Source organism: Schistocerca gregaria, chromosome 8 (assembly GCF_023897955.1).
Source record: "Schistocerca gregaria isolate iqSchGreg1 chromosome 8, iqSchGreg1.2, whole genome shotgun sequence".
NCBI lineage: Eukaryota > Metazoa > Arthropoda > Insecta > Orthoptera > Acrididae > Schistocerca > Schistocerca gregaria.
The window spans coordinates 373,796,172-373,814,675 of record NC_064927.1 but is presented as its reverse complement, the minus strand read 5'-3'; the positions used below and the strand labels follow the sequence as shown (position 1 = coordinate 373,814,675).

The 18,504-nt window shown below is 43.7% G+C and overlaps 1 protein-coding gene across 1 annotated transcript in view; it reads left to right on the top strand.

Moving 5' to 3' along the window:
- Positions 1 to 17,955, top strand: part of LOC126285202 (zinc finger protein 239-like) — a 73,379-nt gene extending 55,424 nt beyond the window's left edge. The window contains exon 6 of the mRNA XM_049984507.1: positions 17,755 to 17,955. Coding sequence (XP_049840464.1) covers positions 17,755 to 17,955 — 201 coding nt within the window. The remainder of the gene's footprint in view (positions 1 to 17,754) is intronic.
- The last annotated feature ends 549 nt before the right edge of the window (positions 17,956 to 18,504 follow it).

Here is an 18,504-nt window from a genome sequence, read left to right as displayed (position 1 = left end):
CATCCGCTGGATACAATTTGAAACGAGACTCGTTCCATCAGGCAACATGTTTCCAGTCATCAATGTCGGTGTTACCGGGCCCAGGCGAGGCGTAAAGTTTTGTGTCGTGTAGTCATCAAGAGTTCACGATTGGGCCTTCGCCACCGAAAGCCCATATCGATGGTGTTTCGTAGAATGGTTCGCACGCTGACACTTGTTGATGGCCCAGCACTGAAATCTGCAGCCATTTCCAGAGGGGCTGCACTTCTGTTACGTTGAACGATTCTCTTCAATCGCCGTTGGTCTCGTTCTTATAGGATATTTTTGCGCACGCAGCAATGTCGGCGATTTGATGTTTTATCGGATTCCTGATATTCACGGTGTACTCGTGAAATCATCGCACGGCAAATGGTTCAAATGGCTCTGAGCACTATGGGACTTAACATCTGAGGTCATCAGTACACTAGAACTTAAACCTAACTAACCTAAGGACATCACACACATCCATGCCCGAGGCAGGATTCGAAGCTGCGACCGTAGCGGTCGCGCGGTTCCGAACTAAAGCGCCTAGAACGGCTCGGCCACACCGGCCGGCACGTACGGCAAAATTTCCGCTTCATCGCTACCTCGGAGCTGCTGTGTCCCACAGCTCGTGCGCCGACCGTAACGCCAAACTCACTTAAATCTTGATAGCCTGTCATTGTAGCAACAGTAACCTATCTAACAATTGCGCCAGACACTTGTTGTCTCATATACGTGCTTGTTTACATATCTCTGTATTTGAATACGCATGTCTATACCAGTTTCTCTGGCGCTTCATTGTACATTGCCAGAAATGGAAACTGTTACCCACGAAGCAGCAGTCCGTCATTTATCAAATTTTGTAGAGAAGTTCGTCACACGTTGCTGTAGTTGTTAACTTAAGTCTGAGGACTGATCTGGTGCACCTCTGTTTGCTAGTCTGTCCTCTGCAAGCCTCTTCATTTCTGAATAACCAGTGTAACCTGTATCCAGCCGAACCTGTTCACTGCAATCAAGCCTTCCTCTTCGATTTTTATCTCCCATACTTCCTTCCGTTACCAAAGTGAAATTCCTTGCTGCCTGATAATGTGTTCTACCAGATTATTCCTTCCTGTAAGTCAAGTTGGGCCAAGCTAACTATCTAATTTTCAATAGTCTTCTGTTGTATCGCATTTGAAAAGCGTCTGTTCTCTTCTTGGGTGATTTGCTTAACGTCCACGTTTCACTTTTGTAAACGCTACACTCCAGAAAAATACCTTCTAAGACAAAAAAAGGGAGAAGAAAAACGAGGAAGAAACGACGCATCACGAAGGAACTACCCTAATGCAACCGAAATCGGTAGATGTGATGTACATTTACAAACAAACAACTGATTACAATTTCAGAAGGATTGGATGATTTATTCAAGAGAAAAAGCATCTCGATATCGTGGCGGTCCACTTCTGACCCTTATCCAAGAATTCCGCTTACCATTGATTGATAGAGTTGTTGGACGTCCTTCTGAGGGATATGATGCCAAATTAAGTCCAATTGGCGCTATAGTTTCTCAAAATCAGGAGATGCTTTGAGGGCCGTGCCAGTAATGCTCCAAACGTTCTTAGTAATAGAGAGATCCAGCGAGCTTGCTGGCCAAGGTAGATTTTGGCAAACATGAAGACAAGCAGTAGAAACTCTTGCTGTGTGCAGGAGGGCACTATCTTATTGAAATGTAGGCCCAGCGTGGCTTACCATAAAGGGCAACAAAATAGGGCATTTTCTACCGTCAATATACTGCTGCACTATAAGGGTGCTGCAGATGATAACCAAAGGGGTCCTGCTACGTAAAGAGACGGCGCCCCTCACCATCACTGCAGAGTGTCGGGACGTACGATGGGCGACAGACAGGTTGGTATCCCATCACTGTCCAGAGTGACTCTAGACACGTCTTCGTCCTAAAATCTCATAGACTGGATTGGATATGTCTTCAATTGCAGCCCAAATAGCAAAACGTATATACTACTTTTAGCACCTCATTTCCCAATCTAATCACATCAACATACTAATAGTCAACGTTCCATTACAAATGTATTACTTTTGTTCAAAGATGTTCAGATGTGGGTGAAATCTTATGGAACTTAACTGCTAAGGTCATCAGTCCCTAACATTACACACTACTTAACCTAAATTATCCTAAGGACAAACACACGCACCCATGCCCGAAGGGGGACCCGAACCTCCGCCGGGACCAGCCGCACAGTCCATGACTGCAGGGCCCTAGACCGCTCGGCTAATCCCGCTCGGCTTACTTTAGTTGATATTCATCTTACAAACTCTTTTCAACAAAGAATCCAACATTTTCAACTGCTCTCGCAAGTTATTTGCCAAGACTAGTAAATCTTCAATGTCGTCAACAAACCACAAATTTCTTATTTCTTCTCCCTCAACTTTAATTCCCTTTCTCAGCTTCTGCGTGTTTTCCTTTACTGCTTTCTCAATGCACAGACTGAATAACTCTGGGGATAGCCTACAACCCTGTCTCACTCCTTTGGCAGCTACTGCTTTCTTTTCATCCCTTAAATTCTTACAACTACAGTCTGGTTTCCGTGCATGTTGTAGATAACTTCTTGTTTATTGTATTTTGTTTCCGCTACTTTCAGAATTCCAGAGATTATATTCCTACTAATATTGTCAAAAGCTTTCTCTAAATTTACAAATGCTATGGATATAGATTTGCTTTTCTGAGTCTGTCTTCAAAGGTAAGTGATAGGTCCAATACGGTATCGCATATTCTTTCATTTCTCCAGAATGCAAACTGGTCTTCACCAAGGTCACCTTCCACCAATTTTTCATTCTTCTGTACTTACGTATTTCCATCATGAAATCAGGGCAGGACCAGCAACTGGCGACTAGTTTCGACCTACTAAGTTCAATTTCAAACCAGGCCATTACAGTTGTACTAACACCTCTAGTTAGGCGACAGTCAGTTTATACATACATAACATACACATAACACATAGTCACGTGGGATGTCAGATCAATTTCACAGTGTAGATGTGTTCACAAAGTGCAGCTGAACTAGCTTCTGTATATAATTCATGTCAGTATCGTGCAGGTATGCACATAACAGGTATCAAACGATTAAACCTTCATTCCGTTCGGAACTGACGTTCATCATCAACATCAGTATGAGCTGAAACCGTCATGGCACTGATACGCTCTTGAGGAATTTTGTGCTGTGACTGAAGGACATTCTGTGTCAGTTTATGAAGACTGGTGGCCTGGAGATTAGTATGAAAATATACGTCTTCCCATCACATACCGTACATGCTCTGTGGGTGACAGATCAGGGAACTGGGCAGACCTGTCATAGATCTGAACGCTCCTCAAGGCGTTTGTCGTGTGAACCACGGTTTGGGATCTTGCGTTATCCTACTGGAATATGAAAATTGGTCGTCAAGAGTATGATGACAGTGTATACAATTACTGCCACCTACTGGTCAGCTTTCAGCCTGCCTTCTACAATTGCCAAACCATCTCGTTGTCTTAGCAGATACCTCTCCACTCTTCTACTCCAGGATTTGTAGAGGTATGGGTCTCGAGAATCAAAGCTTGCTGTGATCTTTTAACAGGTCATCTACAGACATTTTGATTTTGATTCGATTACTACAAACAGAAATCAGACTCATTGCTGAACAGCACAGAATACGACTCAAGCATCTAGTCCATTCTGGCTCTACACCGTGTCTCTGGTACCATGTCAGCAGTAAGCAAGAATGAAAATTCGAGATGTCAATACGGTGTTGTGTAATACATTCCAAACGATTTGCAGTGAAACACTGCCTATAACCTCAGCCTGGAATTCAGCTGTTGTCACCTGTCTATTCACGTGAGCCAGTCGAACCATCCTATGATCCTCTCCTGGTGTAGTCTTCCAGAAGGACGTGTCCGATTTCAGTTGTTGTCGTCTGTCTGCTCAGCTGAGCCAGTCATACAATCATATGATACACTCATACTGTAGTTCTTCTTCAAGGGTCTGTTCCTACACTTCTCGCCACACTGTTATCGTGAGTCCATCTCGTCACCATTTTTATGGCAGTGATTGCACACCCGAAAGTCTACCTATGTGATTTGTCGATATGCTGCCTCACGTCGCTCATAAACTTTCCCAAAGCCCGAAAGATGGTGATAAGCTGGAAACGCCCATCCTCTCGGCATTATGTGTTGTGATCTCCACCCGAAACGGTCCATTAACGTTAGACACACCCAACAGTCATCACAACATTTCGACTGTAGGAATAGTTTTTTTCCCATACTGAAAATACTAGAACTAACTCTACATCCACTCTGGACGCCGGCCGGTGTGGCCAAGAGGTTCCAGGCGTTTCAGTCTGGAACCGCGCGACCACTACGGTCGCAGGTTCCAATCCTGCCTCGGGCATGGATGTGTGTGATGTCCTTAGGTCAGTTAGGTTTAAGTAGTTCTAAGTTCTAGAGGACTGATGACCTCAGATGTTAAGTCCCATAGTGCTCGGAGCCATTTTTGAACCACCCTGGAAGTCAATGTACAATTCATGGTAGAGTACATCGTACCAATATTATTGAATTCCTGTTTTATTACTTTCGTCTACTAACCAAGGTAAAGTTTCCTATGTGTCTTTATACGTGCCCTAATCTGTATTATTCTTTTCTCTGATCCGTACGCAAGATATAAGACGGTGGCAGTATAAAGATTGGTTCAATTGGCTCTGAGCACTATAGGACTTAACTTCTGACGTCATTAGTCCCCTAGAACTTAGAATTACTTAAACGTAACTAACCTAAGGACATCACACACATCCATGCCAGAGGGAGGATTCGAACCTGCGACTGTAGCGGTCGCGCGGTTCCAGACTGTAGCGCCTAGAATCGCTCGGCCACCCCGGCCAGCCAGTGTAATGAGTACACAGTCTTCTTCTAAACAGATTCTATAAATTTATCCAGCAGGGTTTCGCAAAATCTACATTGCCTTTCTTCCAAGAACTCTCATTTAAATTCCCCGAGGATTTCAGTTTCACTTTTGTATGGACTATTCCTGGCTGCTACAATCCTAGCAGCGCATTTCTGAATTCGTTCGATGTCTGTTATCACGCTTACTGGTTGAAGACTCCAAATACTCGAACAGTACTCTAGAATTGGTCACACTGGCTTCTTGTATGCGACTGAACTCCGGAAAAACTCTTAACAGTCAGGATCGGTACTGAAATATTTATTTACGCGAGGCGTTCAAAAAGTAATGAAACACTTTCTTCTTCCGTTCAACTTCGGCTGAAAATATGCGGAAATTGTAGTGGGACATCGTCGAATATTCCCATTTCAGTCCCTAGAGCTTCATAAAGTTCCGTAGGTAGTGGCGCCTTCAGAACGTCAGAGTGACGGAGATGTGTTCCATGTAGAGAGCTGTCAATGAGTTTCTTTTGGCGGAAGACTAGAGCATGGTACATATTCGTAGGCGCTTGTAGAATGTCTATGGAGCCCCGGCAGTGAACAAAAGCAATGTCAGTTGTCGTTGGACGAGACGTCATCACTGTAACAAGATCGCACAAACCTGTCGGATGATCTACGTGCCGGCCAGCTGCCCACAGCTGTGACTCCTGGAATGGCCGGACGCTCTCATGCGAGGTGATCGATGAATCACAATCAAACGCTCCGCTGCTCATCTACATCTACATGACTACTCTGCAGTTCACATTTAAGTGCTTGGCAGAGGGTTCATCGAACCACAATCATACTATCTCTCTACCATTCCACTCCCGAACAGCACGCGGGAAAAACGAACACCTAAACCTTTCTGTTCGAGCTCTGATTTCTCTTATTTTATTTTGATGATCATTCCCACCTATGTAGGTTGGGCTCAACAAAATATTTTCGTATTCGGAAGAGAAAGTTGGTGACTGAAATTTCGTAAAAAGATCTCGCCGCGACGAAAAACGTCTTTGCTGTAATGACTTCCATCCCAATTCGCGTATCAAATCTGCCACACTCTCTCCCCTATTACGTGATAATACAAAACGAGCTGCCCTTTTTTGCACCCTTTCGATGTCCTCCGTCAATCCCACCTGGTAAGGATCCCACACCCCGCAGCAATATTCTAACAGAGGACGAACGAGTGTAGTGTAAGCTGTCTCTTTAGTGGACTTGTTGCATCTTCTAAGTGTCCTGCCAATGAAACGCAACCTTTGGCTCGCCTTCCCGACAATATTACCTATGTGGTCCTTCCAACTGAAGTTGTTCGTACTTTTAACACCCAGGTACTTAGTTGAATTGACAGCCTTGAGAATTGTACTATTTATCGAGTAATCGAATTCCAACGGATTTCTTTTGGAACTCATGTGCACCACCTCACACTTTTCGTTATTTAGCGTCAACTGCCACCTGCCACACCATACAGCAATCTTTTCTAAATCGCTTTGCAACTGATACTGGTCTTCCGATGACATTACTAGACGGCAAATTACAGCATAATCTGCGAACAACCTAAGAGAACTGCTCAGATTGTCACCCAGGTCATTTATATAGATCAGGAACAGCAGAGGTCCAAGGACGCTTCCCTGGGGAACACCTGATATCACTTCAGATTTACTCGATGATTCGTCTATGTTGGTAGTAGTGACACATTCGTCCACCATCTGCCGACTTTACTTTACCATAGAAACACACATCAAAAAAAGTTTTGCATCACTTCGCTTCCGAGAGTTCCGGAACCTGTACAGGAAATAGGAATAGAGATCAACATAAACATCATTTCCGCCCTTTTTATTGCACATATAAACCACATATTGCATGTTGTACCACCATACAGTGATACCTTCAGAGGTGGTGGTCCAGATTACTGTACACGCCGATACCTATAATACCCAGTAGCACATCCGCTTGCTTTGATGCATGCCTGTATTCATCGTGGTATACTATCCACAAGTTCATCAAGGTACTGTCGATCCAGATTGTCCCACTCCTCAACGGCGATTCGGCGTAAATTCCTCAGAGGGGTTGGTGGGTCACGTCGTCCATAAACAGCCATTTTCAATCTAACCCAGGCATGTTCGATAGGGTTCATGTCTGGAGAACATGTTGGCCACTCTAGTCGGGCCTTTTCGTTATCCTGAAGGAAGTCATTCACAACATGTACACGATAGGGACGTGAATTGTCGACCGTGAACACGAATGCCTCGCCAGTATGCTGCTGATATGGTTGCACTATCGGTCGGAGGATGGCATTCACGTATCGTACAGCTGTTACGGTGCCTTTCCATGACCACCAGCGGCGTTCGTCGGCCCCAAATAATGCCGCCCCAAAACAGCAGGGAACCTCCACCTTGTTGTACTCGCTGGACAGTGTGTCTAAGGCGTTCAGCCTGACCGTGTTGCCTCCAAACACGTCTCCGACGATTGTCTGTTTGAAGGCATATGTGACACTCATTGGTGAAGAACGTGATGCCAATCCAGAGCAGACCATTCTGTATGTTGTGACGACGAAGGCTTTCCCGGCGTAATAATTGATAATATTCTTCTCGGGTATGCAGCCGGATCAAAACGTCTTCAAGACACAATATTTCCGCGGCCAACTGGCCGCCATCTTCAGGTGATAGTGCTGGTGCACGATCTCGCCGGAACTGACTTCCTAGCGCAAGCGGCGGCTTTGGGTTTGAGGAAGCCCGGTGTTTACAAGATCCCTTGCCACTGTGGAAAGGCTTATATTGGTCAGACAATCCGGACCATTCAGGAGCGATGTGTTGAGCATCAGCGGCACACAAGGCTGCTTCAACCTGAGAAGTCTGCAGTGGCGGAACACTGTCTCACCGAGGGACACAGAATACTATATGACGAGTCACAAATGGTTGCCCCTGCATCTCGCTATTGGGACTGTATTTTAAAAGAATCCATAGAGATTCGGTTATCTGACAATCTTATTAATAGAGACAAGGGTTTTCTTTTAAGTAAGACTTGGGACCCAGTGTTATCTGACATTAAAAAACAACGGTCTGTGGTTCTATCGTCGGAATAAATTTTTTTTTTATTTTTTTAATTTTTGACAGCGATGTCTCGACTTCGCCTGTTTCCATCACTGGCGGCGGGGTATGTCTACTGCGCTAGAGGGCAGTTACGGCACCTTCTCGCGCACGCGTTGTGGGTCTTCTGCGGCCTATAGAGGGGCCGCCGCTTGCGCTGGGAAGTCAGTTCCGGCGAGATCGTGCACCAGCACTCTCACCTGAAGATGGCGGCCAGTTGGACCGCGGAAATATTGTGTCATGAAGACGTTTTGATCCGGCTGCATACCCGAGAAGAATATTACCATTCGGTATGTTGTTGGGCCCATCTGTACTGCGCTGCATGGTGTCGTGGTTGGACTTCGCCATGGACGTCAGGAGTGAAGTTGTGCATTATGTAGCCTATTGCGCACAGTTTGAGTCGTAACACGACGTCCCATGGCTGCACGAAAAGCATTATTCAACATGGTGGCGTTGCTGTCAGGGTTCGAGCCATAATCTGTAGGTAGCGGTCATCTACTGTAGTAGTAGCCCTTGAGCGGTCTGAACAGGGCTTGTCTTCGACAGTTCCTGTCTCTCTCTGTATCTCCCCCATGTCCGAAAAACAGCGCTTTGGTTCACTCCAAGACGCTTGGACACTTCCCTTGCTGAGAGCCCTTCCTGGCACAAAGTAACAGTTCGGACGCTATCGAACCGCAGTATTGACCGTCTAGGCATGGTTAAACTACAGACAACACGAGCGTGTACCTCCCTCCTAGTGGAATGACTGCAACTGATCGGCTGTCAGACCCCCTCCGTCTAACATGCGCTGCTCATGAATCGTTGTTTACGTCTTTGGGCGGATTTAGTGGAATCTGTGAACAGTCAACCGAGCTGTGTCTGTACTACAATATCCACAATCAACGTCTATCTTCAGGAGTTCTGCGAACTGGGGTGATGCAAAATGTTTTTTGATGTGTGTATTTTTAGGTTATAATTTTGATTAATTTGATTTAATTTTAAAACATTTCTTTGTACTACTTCTTCTGAAATAACTATCATAGTCTTGTTGTCAGCATACATTAATGTTTTTTTTTATTATAAAAGTCCATATTTAGTTTTATTTATTTCTTGTTTCCTCATTCTACTTTTTAGTTATATGTATAAACTCAATAAAATTGGGGAAAGTCTGCAACCTTGTTTAACTCCTTGGCTAGTTATAAAGCCATTCTTATTTATTCTCTTCCCTGTTTTTATTACAAATTTAGTTTCATTGTGTAGGCTTTTTATGGCTCATGTCAAATGTCACGCAATTTCATTTGCTTTTAATATTGACCTGAGTTTTGTCCTGTTCAGTCTGTCAAACACCTTGACATTGTTGTACGATCTACGTGTGCCTCATTATTGAATTCTCTTCTTTTATTTATAAATAACTTCAAAGTTAATATATTGTCACGTGTTGTTTGCCAAAATCTAAATCCACTCTGGTCCTCATTTAAAATTGTTTGGTCTTAACCTTAGAGTTAAAATTTTTGTGCTTCCTAGTATTTCCCCTAAATACTTACATGTCCTGGGCTGCTCAAGACGCTCATGACTAGTCTTGTAATCAGATACTTTTAGGCTCTATCTCCTTCTCATGGGTGTGTGTTGCATTTATCCTCATTTAAAGAGAGCAGCCATTCATTATGCAAAGCGGAAACTCTTTCTCTAGGTCTTCGTACTGTTCGACGCGATCGTCCAACGACGATATTTTCCTGTAGACAACAGTATCGTAAGCGAACGGTCATACTATTCTGCGGGTCCTATCTGATACAACATTTATCCGTACTGAAATCATCAGAAGTGCCATTACGTTTTTTTCCTCTGGCTCAAAAGTAATTTGTAGGTCTAATTGTGTAAGAATAAAACAAAAACTACACTGCACAACAGAATTGAAAGATCGCTTTTTCGAAATACCGTAAATGCCACCCATTGCGACACTTAAGTTTGGAATTTGGCTCAAAGGTGTGTACAATCTTCCTCTGAAATGGTGCAAAAGTATGGCGCCCTGCGACGTCGCCCCCTGTCTCGGCAATGCTTCTGACAGCAAGGTGTCGGCACAAGCGGAAATAACCACAGCTCAGAAGTCCATGTGACGTGTAAGTGAGCTAATGACGTCGCATTGATATCCAGTTTCAACAAAATTCTGCCAACGCCAGCGTGGACGAGTCAAAGATGCGAAGGTCGTCACAGCCCCTCTTACCCACATTTCACCCCTTCTTTTGACGCTTCTGCGATAGGGATTAGAGCCGCGGTTTTCTTACGGGTGGTCGAGGAAAACGTTCCAAACACACCGACGCTCAGAATCGGCACGGAAATGTCTCAGGAGTTGTCATAAAGGACCTCGACGAAACCACCCCTTTCCCTGGAGCGTTGATTCCCACACATTTTGTGGCCGAAAACGATATTTAGCTTTGTGATGAGCGACAGGAAGATGTTCTCGACAACGTTAAAACTGCTGACACCCTCGGACCTTTCAACCCTTCTCAAAGGACACTGTGGGGCTGCATCCCTATTGAACATGAACCCAGCTGGAATGCTGTAAAAACCAGTTTTTGTTCCCAAGTACAGGTTGGAACCACTTGGGATCGTTCAAAACCATTCGCCTAAAGCAGGGGTCTCCAAACTACGGCCCACGTGCCGAAACCGGCCCGCGAGGGCCGACAAACCGGCCCGCGTTAGCTGGCCGGACATCCCCAGTATCTGGCCCGCCAAATATTTGAGGTGATACCTATACTGCCAACAATTGAGTTTCGAGGCCTATCGCGACTAATACGCCGCGACATTGTCGGAGCTCTATCTTTACAAGGCGGAAGGTCAGACCATTCTCCGTGTGAAAAAAAAAAAGAAAAAGAAACGGTTAATAGACTAGTTTGGCGAAATCATATTGAGTAAAAAAATTCTTTGCATTTTATTCTACTCACTAGTATGGTGCAAGTCTTTCAAATGGACGCCACTTCGGCGGCTAGCCTTAGTAATCAATCATTATGGAAGATGCTTATTAAGCAACGTTTCACGTTCTTTTGATTACGTTGTAAAATACACATAGCAAGTACATCGTATACAATATTTTTATTCAAAGATAATTTAAAGAAAATACAATACCTGGTGTACATAGTGATATTGGATATTTTAGTTGTAACTGATGAATAAAAATAACTGTAATTAATTTATATCTTGAAAACTCACAGTGTTAGAGTATTCACGTAAAGAAATTTAACATCTTAGTGATAATTAGTGACTTTTATGTAGCTGTAACTTTCCTTTCATAATTGCCTCCAGTTATGGATCAAGTTAACTGGTAGAGATAATCATCAGCGACTTCAAATACTCGTCACTTAATTTTAATCTGTAAATACTTTTTGCATGTTTCATTTTGGAGAAAGTTTTTTCACACAAAAAAGTAGTGCCAAAAGCGGAAAAAGAGCCATGGGAAAATTTATGTAAATTTGGAAACTGTGTGGATGGAAGACACTTATAAAATTCCAGTAATGTTGACTTTGAATGTTTTCCTTCAAACAAGTCACTACATTGCAAATCAATAATTTCAAACTGAAGTTCTGCGGGTAACGCTTCTAATCGACGTCAAAGGGATTTTGAAATATCTTGATATCGTTTGAATTTGCTTCGATATCCGAAATCAATCCGATCTGAAACCAATCAAAATTATGCAAGTAAATAAAAATCGTAGTTAGTTTCAGTACTAGCTATTCCACAACCTTAGATTTTTGCTATTTCATCTTTCCTTTAGTCTTACATTACGGTGATCATGGAGTGCTAGGGTGCGCTAATCCCACTAGGAAGATCTTGGCCCTTATGACTCCGTGGAGTAGTCAATGTGGCCAGCGCACAAAAAAGTTTGGAGACCCCTGGTCTAAAGGATCCGAAGCACCAAATGGTGTTTAGGCTGTTTCATCCTTCCTATTTTGTATCCTCTTTTGGCGTAATCACTAGGGGGTGGGGGGGATTGTAAAATTGACACATGTGTGGCTAAAACGGCATAGGGTCCTTCTAAGACCCTGCGTTCGGCATAATCCTCTGCACCACTCATCCGCCATTGTGAGCGCATTAAAAATGTACCTCTACAGACAGAACCCATGACGAGAGGCCCAGGTGCCTGCAGGCCGGCTTTGCTGTTGATCTCTGCTGCTCTTGCCACTGATAGTAGGCAAACCAGAACCAGAGAGTGTCGAAGGAATTGATGATCTGCAAGCGCCTAGGACTTCGTCAGGGGTTCTGTCTGTACAAGTACATTTTTAAAACTCTCAATAAAGAGCGGCGGGTGCCACCGAGGGTTTTGCTGAATTGGAGTGTCTTAGAGGGATCTTTTGCCGGTTTATCCACAAATGTGTCAATGCCACATCCTCCTGTTTTCACACTACAGCAGGACACAAAAATGTAGTACAGAAAAAGCATGAGCAGTCTTTGCTGCTTCATATCATGGTCAAATTACGTTGAATGCTTTTGAATGGGCCCTAGGGGTTCCAACTTGTACTCGTGAGCAAAATTGCAGTCACGTTTTGCTTCAACTGGGTGCAATAATGTTCAGTGGGGATTAAGCCCCATAGTGTCCTTAAAGAAGGGTTGAAAAAACTGGGGCGTCATCAGTGTCAAAGGGTCTCAATAACATCTTTCTTTTGGTAACTGCACTGCGAATTTTCGTTTTCGACCGTTAAATGAATGCCCCAGGGCAAGGGGTGGTTTTTTTTAGGTCCTTTATGCCACACCTGAAGGTTTTTAGTGCCACTTCTGAGCGTCGGTGTGTGTAGAATGTTATCCTCATGAGCTCATAAGAGAAGCACTTGATTTTAACCCTGGGCATCCCGGTTCTGCCCTCCGTAGCACAGGTGTAAAATGAATGTGTGTAATGTAGGTAAGATGGAGTGAAATGACCTCCCGGTCATATGACGCATCCACCATGACACTGGGCAGAATTTTGGTGAAATTTTGTAGCATCGCTAACCCACGTCACACGTCACATGAACTTCTGAGCTGTTGCCTTTTTTTTCGCATATGTCGACAGCTTGCTGTTTGAAGCCCGACAGTGGTGTCGCAGAGCGCCACGCTTTTCCACCAACACGCAGGATGGCTGTACGCACCTTTGAGCCAAATTTCAAACTTCAATTTCTTAATGGGTGGAAATTACTGGGTTTTAAAAAAGTGATCATTTAATTCAATTTGCAGTGTATTTTGGACTCTGAAGAGCAAATCAGCATTTCGTAACGTACCAATCAGCTGCACAACTATTTGGCATTGAATCCACAAGCTTTAGTAGTAGGCCAAATAAGAGTTTTGATCATCAGTAAGGCAGCAGCAAACTCATTCTTGTTTGAGCGGCTTTTATGACAAACGCTCTATCCGTTGCCTCCCAGAAGTGTTCAGTCGAATTTAGATCTGAGCCCTGGCTTACTGGAGGACTAACCACATGTCTCTAAAAATATACCCAAACCATGACGCTGCCACCATCATGTTAATGGTCGGTACCTGGTACTATTTGTTGTCCCTTTGGTTTTTTGGTCGACATGTATACTGCACACCTTCAGAAGAAAATACATTAAATTTAATCTCATCACTCCATAAAAACTTAGACCATTATGTAGCATTCCAAGTTTGACGTTTCTTTGAAAACTCTATCGAGGCCTTCCTATTTCTGAAATTTTTGAGCGATGTACGTGATGGTCGTCTACCATGTAAATGTTCTATAGTAGAGACATGTAGATTCAGTCCATGAATCTGCTCCAGATCATCTCTAAATTGTCAAGCTTGTTTTCGTGAATCAGCAGCCAACTGCTTGTTAATCATTCTATCCACCCGTCTTGTCATTCTTCGAGGATGGCCTGACTTCAGCTTATTGGCTACTGTGTCTTCCTGTTCTTGGGGTCGATTCAACACACTTATTAGTTGTTGCGGTATGCCATTGTCTCTAGCTACGCTAGACTGCAACTTCCTTTTCTTCAAAGCATGCAAAACTGCTTGTCTCACATCAACCGAGTATTCTTTTTCTTTCGTCACGTATCTCGTTGCCTCCACGAATAAACACTGTCTGGATGCATACAGGGTACGTTCCGAAAGTAATGCAATTGAATTTCCCGCGCCGCTCCTAGTAGTCGGAGTGGGAGCGGGCCACATGGAGTAGGTGGGGGGGACGCTAAGCTTTGCCGCGAAACCGGTTTCAGTGCTCTCCGAGCTGTGGAAGCGGCAGGACGTCTGTTATTGTAAACCTCTGCGCGCCGACCGTGTCACGGAAAAGACGAAAAGACCAACCGAGCGGAAATTTCAAGTGAACTTTTGCAACGTGTTGAAATTGAACCTGATTATTTGGACAACGTCATCACTGGTGATGAAATCTGGGTTTTCGAATACGACCCAGAAACAAAACGCCAAAGCTCTGAGTGGCACACTGATCAGTCCCCCAAGCCCAAAAAGGCAAGAATGAGCAAATCAAAAGTGAAAACAATGCTCATTGTCTTTTTCGACAGCAAAGGAGTGGTCCATAAGGAGTTTGTTCCTCAAGGACAGACAGTTAACGCTGCCTACTAAGTGGATGTGCTGGAAAGACTCCGCAAAAGGGTCGTCAGGACGAGAAAGGACATCTCCGCTACCTGGCAACTCCATCATGACAACGCGCCTTGCTACAACGCGCTACGAGTCCGCGAGTTCCTGGCCAAACACCAGGTGCCAACGCTGCCCCACGCCCCCATAGTCCTGACCTCGCCCCAGCTGACTTCTTTTTGTTTCCTAGGATTAAGTCAGCCCTGAAAGGAACCCGTTTTTCGTCCATTGACGAGGACCAATCCGCCGTGACGAAGACCTTGCGAGAGGTCCCAGAAGACGCCTTCCAGGGCGCGTACCGGTCATGGCAGAGTCGCTGGAAAAAATGTGTAGAGGCCCAAGGACAGTACTTTGAAGAATTTTAAGTGTTTGTGCAAATCTGTTCAATAAATTACTTTTTAAAAAAATAATTGCGTTACTTTCGGAACGCACCCTGTAAGTAACAATAGTGATTGAATACCCGTACTACCAAATTACAAAATACTTTTGAGCTAAAGGAGCATATACTTATTCAAATTTTTAGTGTAGGACCTTGCTTGTTTAGTAGGTCTGCAAACACAACGGCATGACGCTGTTGATGGAGCGATGCAGTTATGAAAGCCAGTCAAAAAGGAATGCCTCCTATTTTTGTCCTCCTTACATAACGTTTGTTAAGTCAAAAATTTCAATTTCGCGCTATTCCGCGAAACTTCTCCAATCCATTTCAGTGGTAACTTTCTGTGTCAACAGTTGCTTGTACTGCAGCCGCTTGCAACATGGCCAATATCAACGCCCATTTGTATCCATGAAAGACTGAAAAATTTGTTATGGTGATGCAACAGAGGATACCAGCACCGTTAGATGATGAGTTCGTCGCTGTAACAAAGCTGAGAAACAAATATTGTTGGCTAATGATACACAGAGCAGCAGACCAGTGTCTGCTGTGACTCGACTTAACATTCAGCAAATCGATGACATCATTCATAATGACCACTGGATTACTGCAGATGGTTCGTGTAGTGTTACGTCCCTCACTAAAAGCATAACGATTATTCAACAACTGGGATCTCAAAGGTTTGTGTGACAAGTACAGTACCTACCAAGAATATTAACTGACCAGAATCAAGAGACATGAAATGTAGTTGCCGCCCAACTCTTGCAGTACTTCCGTTTGGAGGGAGAGGCATTTCAGAAATTGTGACTGGAGACAAAACTTTTTTTTTAACCAGAATCAAAGAGGCAGTTAGAGGGATGGCATCACAGAAATTCACCTAAAAGGAAAACAATTTAAAACTGTGTGATTGGCAGAGAAAGTTATGGCTATAATTTTCTGGTTTTAAATTCTGTCCAGTACATCAAAACCCTCAAACAGACTAAAGCTAGCTCACCTAACAAAATCTATGGCAGACATCCTTCTTTTGCATGATAATGCAAGACCACACACCAGTCATCACACCACTGAAGAAATTTTGAAAATTGGATGGGAAGTCCTGCCTCATCCCCTATACATCCCTGATATGGCACCATTAGACTTCCATCTGATCAGGCCGCAAAAAGAAGCTCATCATGGGATTCACTTTGAAATTAAGGTGGCTTCGGATGCAGGGTCATGCATTTTACCACAATGTAATACATACCCTTGTTAAAAGATGGACCAAAACTATGGATATGGACAGACATTACGTTTTGACTGACCCTCATATAACAGTTGCTCCATTGTGACTGCATGAAAATACTACTGACATTACACCAAAACTCCAAAATACTTTTTAGCACTGTGGTTCTATTAGTGAAGTATTCCTTCAGTCTATCACATATTTGTGAAAGCATTTTGTATGATTGTAACTTGGCTGATAGTCTATGATGATATATAGTGTGGAAGTCTTTCTAAAAATCAGAGAAGATGGAATCTTGATGTTCATCCATATCTGCTGGTTGCAAGATATTATGTATTTTATGCTCATACAAGGTCTGTATTTTAATCAACATATCTCTTATGGGAGTTATGGGATATTGTGCAGGGTGTTCCTTATTGATTTACATTTTGTTTTTTTCTGGTCATTCATGGTATGCCATTTGATTCATCATTACAGTTGTAAGTACATAGTACTTTGGACTAACTGTAGGTGGCAAGACAATCACTAAAAGTGTAATTCCTGCACAATGCAGCCAATTTTCTTGGCAGATGTCATTATGTAAGTGGACAACATGGAATGTGATCGCCAAGGACAGCACTGGATGATGTGGTTTCTGTGGAAGGATAGTGTAAACACTACTGAGATTCACAGGTGATCGGTGGCAATGTGTGGAAGGTGTGCACCATTATGAAAAGTTTTCTTGCAACTTGGCAAAGGTTGTTCCCGTATGAGTCAGAAAGCCACAGCTGCCATCACTGAAATGGGGTTCTAGGTACTGCCACACCCAATACACTCTCTTAACTTGGCACCTTTAATTCCTGTAGGCCATCCTCCAGCTACTTTTCTGGAGTCTGCGCCCAATCCTGGATATGTGCTCGCAGTTCCTGGACATCTGCAAAATGGTGTCCACCCAGAGGTTTTATTGTAGCCCCAAATAAGGTGTCTGCAAAATTGTGTCCACCCAGAGGTTTATTTGTAGCCCCAAATAGGGCGTAATCAGAAGAGAGCAAGTCAGGAGAACACAGATAGTGTGGCTGTACCTGGAAAGCCACTCCAGCAGTAGTATCTGCAGTTTCTCAACTCATATTGGGACAATCACTGTCATGGCGCAAGAGCTCTTTCCATGTCAGTATGCATTCTCTTCACACCACTACCAACAGCCAGTGAGTATCCAAGAGTTAACACCTCCTTCAACAGAAAACACATCATTCAGTGCTGTCCTTCATGATCACACTCCATGTTGTCTGTTCATGTCATGACAGCAAGTAGGAAAATGGTCTGTATTCTGCACGGATTACACTTCTAGTGATTGTCCTGCCATCTACCGTTAGATTAAAATAGGCCTACTACATACTTGCACCTGTAATGACGAGTCAAATGACGCTTCATGAATGATGGGAAAAAATAAAATGCTAATCATCATGGAAAGGCCCTTGTAGTTTAGTATAATTTGGTCAAGCTGTAACATTTTCCAAATTCTATCAGTGTATTTTGCCCAGTCCTTGTAACATGAATGTAAATGCTTGCAATTCATGTGCAGTGATGTTGTCATATTGTGTGTGCAGTCACTGGCAGAACTGCGAGCACTGCTGCTGGCACAGGCGGCCAATCTGGCTGCACTACAGAGAGCTGCTGCTGCATCCTGCCTACAGCACTCGCCTCAAACTCTGCAGACGCTGCCACTACAGCCCACACTGTCACAGCCCATCCTCACTGCTGCAGTCACTGACAGTGAGACTGAGCGTGTCCACCCACTCACTGCCTGAGAAAAACTTGGTTCAACCTCAGCAGGGCAGACTTTTAGTAACAATTCAGCCAAAAGTCTGTTTGGCAACAATACATGACTTAATGCTTGCTGATAATGATTGATTTTTCAGTCATATCACCTGGTATCGTGTTACCGAAGTAAGGTCACAGTATGGAAAGTCTTGTTTGTTGATATACATACTCACAAAAGCAGGTACGCAATGTAGAATATATGGGAGAAGATGTTCTGATACACAACACTACAGCACAGTAAAATGTATCCCACTGGCTCAATACAGATTTTAACAGAGAATAGTTACTGTATGTGCTGGCCAGTTGCCTAGGCCTCATTGACAGGAAGTGACCTTATATGTAACCAGCTAAGAGAAGTGTGCACCTAGCAATTTGGCCAACGATGTGAAATATCACGTTTCAGGGTGAAACAGTTGGAGCTCCTCGCATGTACTCAACAAAGGCAATCAGAGTGCCAGCTGTTTTGCAAACTAAGCTGTGTCATGTGATAAGTTACAGCCATGTTGAAGTACAAAGTGCAAAGTGCTCTATGTGGT